Source organism: Rhincodon typus, chromosome 19, assembly GCF_021869965.1.
Source record: "Rhincodon typus isolate 14 chromosome 19, sRhiTyp1.1, whole genome shotgun sequence".
In the NCBI taxonomy this organism is placed as follows: Eukaryota; Metazoa; Chordata; class Chondrichthyes; order Orectolobiformes; family Rhincodontidae; genus Rhincodon; species Rhincodon typus.
The window spans coordinates 10,815,722-10,820,130 of record NC_063350.1 but is presented as its reverse complement, the minus strand read 5'-3'; the positions used below and the strand labels follow the sequence as shown (position 1 = coordinate 10,820,130).

The 4,409-nt window shown below is 45.5% G+C and overlaps 1 protein-coding gene across 1 annotated transcript in view; it reads left to right on the top strand.

Moving 5' to 3' along the window:
- Window positions 1-3,507: 3,507 nt before the first annotated feature.
- LOC125485498 (ER degradation-enhancing alpha-mannosidase-like protein 2) overlaps window positions 3,508-4,409 on the top strand; it is a 17,232-nt gene continuing 16,330 nt past the window's right edge. The window contains exon 1 of the mRNA XM_048608533.1: window positions 3,508-3,769. Coding sequence (XP_048464490.1) covers window positions 3,666-3,769 — 104 coding nt within the window. The 5' untranslated portion in view covers window positions 3,508-3,665. The remainder of the gene's footprint in view (window positions 3,770-4,409) is intronic.

Here is a 4,409-nt window from a genome sequence, read left to right as displayed (position 1 = left end):
TCGCTGGTCCTACACTGTCGTTGGGTCAAAATCCTGGAATTTCCTCCCTAAGGGCATTTTGGGTCAACCTACAGCAGGTGGACTGCAGCAGTTCAAGAAAGCAGCTCACCTCCACCTTCTCAAGGAGAACAAGGGACGGGCAGTAAATACTGCCCAGCCAGCGCTGCCCACATCCCACAAGTGAATTTTAAAAAAGTGAAATTAAAAGAAGCACAGCCATTGAGAAACTTCACCATGTGCATCATTTCAATATGAAATATATTGGGTAATTTCAAATTAATACACAGCCATTGAGAAACTGCACCACATGCAATGTTGCAGTGTGAAATATGAGAGGAGAAGGTTTTAAAGGGAACAGAGAGGCAACATTTTCACACAGAGGGTAGTTCATGTGTGGAATGAACTGCCAGAGAAAGTGGTAGATGCAGGTACAGTTACAACATTTAAAAGACATTTGACAGGTACATGAATAGGAAAGGTTTAGAAGGAAATGGGCCAAATGCAGGCAAGTAGGACTAGGTTAGTTTGGGAAACTTGACGGTGGGGTCTGCCTCCTAATCAATACCTCCTGGTGCTCAGATGTGGTGACCCTGGCGAGTTACTGTTGCCCGGATCTAGAATATCCTACAGTAACGTGTCGTCCCTACTACCTTCGGCGTGAGTGGTCTACATCCAAACCCATGTGCAAGTGAAGAGTGCAATTGACGAAATATGCAACGCTACAAACAGTCTTGAGACAGAATATCCCGAGGCCTTGTTCATCATAGTCGGTGATTTCAATCAGGTCAACTTTAAGAATGTGCTACCAAAAATGCCATCAATACATCTCCCATCCCATCAGATGTCTGAACATCCTTTACCATTGCTATGCAACTATCAAAGATGCCTACTGTTCCATCCCCTGTTCGCATTTTGGAAAATCAGATCACAACGCCGTGATCCTCCACCCTGTTTGCAAGCAGAAATTGAAATGTGCGGAACCAGTGCAGAAAGTAGTGCAGTGTTGGTCTTGAGGCAATGGAAGACCTGCTATGGGACTGCTTAGATTTACTGGACTGGTCCATATTTGAGAACTCAGCAGTCAACCTAAATAAATATGCCACTACCGTTACAGACTTCATTAGTAAGTGTGTAGAAGACTGCATGCCGAAGAAGTTAATCCAAATGTTACCCAAACGGAAACAATGGAAATCCACTTCTGACTGAAGTCCAGGTCTGAGGCATACAAGTCGGGCAACCCTGACCTATACAGGAAATCCAGGTGTGACCTCCTTAAGGCCATCAGAAATGCCAAGAGGCAATACCAAACTATACTTGAGATGCAGACTACCCACACAGACACCCATCATTTGTGGCAAGGCTTACACAACATAATGGGCTACAAATCGATGTCGGCCAGAATCGCAGACAATAGTACATCCCTACCTGACAAGCTCAATGCATTCTGTGCTCACTTTGAACAGAAGGTTAGTTAAATGATGTCACCCATCCCAACAGCCTCAGATGTACCCATACGCACAGTCACTGCTGTAGATTTTAGATCAGCCTCCTTCAGTGTGAACCACAGAAAGCGACTGATGTGGATGGAGTCTCTGCTGTGCACTCAGATCCTGTGTGGACCAGCTGGCAGGAGAATTCATAGAGATCTTTAACCTCTCCTTACTGTGATCTGAATTCCCCACCTGCTTCAAGAAAACCACCATCATCCCGGTGCCAAAGAAAAACCATGCAGCGTGCCTCAACAACTACCACCCAGTGGCCCTGACCTCCATAATTATGAAATGCTTGGAGAGGTTAGTCATGGCTCACATCAACTCCAGCCTACTAAACTGCCTTGACCCTTTGCAATTCGCCTACTGGCACAACAGGTCCACAGCAGATGCCATTTCCCTGGCCCTGCACTCATCCCTGAACATCTCGATAACAAGGATGCCTACATAACGCTCCGACTTATTGACTACAGTTCTGCCTTCAACATCAAAATTCCAAACAAACTCATCTCTAAGCTCCGAGACTTAGGTCTCGGCTCCCCCTCTGTAACTGGATCCTCGACTACCTGGCTCATAGACCGCAATCAGCAAGGATAGGCAACAACACCTCCTCCCCAATAATCCTCAACACTCATGCCCCACAAGGCTGTGTACTCAGCCCCCTACTATACTCCTTACAGTCTCACGATTATGCGGCCAAATTTCCCCCCAACTCTATTTAAAAGTTTGCTGATGACACAACCATTTTAGGTCAGATCAAACAACGATGATACAGAGTACAGGAAAGAGACTGAGTCCTTAGTAGCATGGTGTAAAGACAACAATCTCTCCATCATCATCAGCAAAATGAAGGTGCCGGTCATTGACTTCACGAAGTGGAGTGGAGGGCACGCCCCTGTCTGCATCAATAGTGCTGAGGTAGAGATGGTCGAGACCGTTAAGTTCCTGGGAGTGATGTTCACCGACAATCTGTCCTGCTCCACTCACGTCAACACAACAGTCAAGAAAGCACAAGATCTCTACTTCATCAGGAGACTACGGAAATTTGGCATGTCCACAATGTCTCTTACCAATTCTTATAGATGCACCATACAAAGCATCCTATCTGGATGCATCATAGCTTGGTATGGCAACTGCTCTGCCCAAGACTGCGAGAAATTACAGTGTTGTGAACACAGCCCAGTCCATTACACAAACCAGCCTTCCATCCATTGACTCCATCTACACTTCCTACTGCCTCAGGAAAGCAACCAACATAATCAAAGACCCCTCCCACCAAGATTACACTCTCTTCCACCCTCTTCCGTCAGGCAGAAGATATAAAAGTTTGAATGCACGTATGAAGAGATTCAAGAACAGCTTCTTCCCGGCTATTATCAGACTTTTGAACATATTCCTCAAATGTTAATGTTGATCTCTCTCTCTGCACCTTCTCAGCAGCTATAACACTGTACCCTGCACACTGTTCTGCTACCCTGATGCACTTTCTAAGGTACAGTCTGCCTGTATAGCACGCAAAACAAACACTTTTCACTGCATCTGGTACATGTGACAACAACAAATCAATCAATCGAAACTTGGTCAGGCATGGACAAATTGGACTGAAGCGTGTGTTTCCGGACTGTGCGACTTCATGACTCTGAAACAGAGCCAATGAGAAACTGCACCATGTGCATTATTGCAATATGAAATATATCACGCAATTAAAAGCTCAGCCATTGAAAACAGCTCTACATGCATTGTTGCAATATGAAATGCATTGTAATTAAAAGCAGACATTTAGAAACTGCACCACATATATTGCTGGGCTAATATGAAATGTATCATGCAATTAAAAGCAGACATTTAGAAAGTGCACTACATAGTTGTAAATATGAAATGTATCATGCAATTAAAAGAAAGGCCATTGAGAAACTGCACCACATCAACGTTGCAACATAAAATATATCACGCAATTAAAACCAGCTATTGAGAAACTGAAGCACAGGGACTGAGTCTGCGCTGCTGAGCCCAAGGCGCAGGCGCAGTGAGGTGTTTGCTTCCGGGTTTGCACAGGGGCTGTGAGAGGGGGATCGTGCCCCGGGAACTGCAGCTGTCAATCAAACCGTCCCGGGAACTGCAGCTGTCAATCAAACCGTCCCGGGAAGAGCGGTGCAGCGGAATCAATATAAATCCATGTTCGGAATCTTCTACACCGCCTGCTTCTGCATAGTTATCGGAGCGGGGGGCCATAATGCAAAAGGCAAAGAAATGCAGGCGGAGGAAATGGCTCAATACAGGTCAGTGCTGCTGGCCTTGCATTGCCTGAAGGAAATAGGGTTGCAAAAGGGAGTTCCTGATTAGTCGTGGGCAAGATAAGCCATCGCCGCAAATAAATGCACCTCTTCCTTAAGTTTCCTGGGAGTAGAGGTTCTGATGTGGCTTTTTTTTATTCGTTCACAGAATGTGAGTGTCGCTGTTTATTACCCACTTGCAGTTGTCCTGCAGAAGGTGGGACTTGAACCTTTATACCGTCTGACTTGGTGATGGGGAAACATTGCACTACATTTGACACGATGGAAAAGTGTTCTTAGGTTTGAGAACTGTGCCTTAGCCTTTCACCTTTCTGAGCAAGCATTGGGCTGCTTAGACAAAGCACCATTGCAACCCCAAACTTCTACTGATAAATCGGGGTTTACTAGTTTGTTCTTTCTTGACATCACTTTGCCTTCTGACAAAAAGTTATAGGTGGAGGTTGACTTTAATTTCCTGGTGCAGTTCTGAATTATGGTTCCCGATGCAACACTAAACCTCTGGCACTTGAGAAGCTAACATAGAAAGATGTACAGTACAGAAAGGGGTAGTAGGAACTGCAGATGCTGGAGAATCCGAGACAACAAGGTGCAGAGCTGGACGAACACAGCAGGCCAAGCAGCAGCA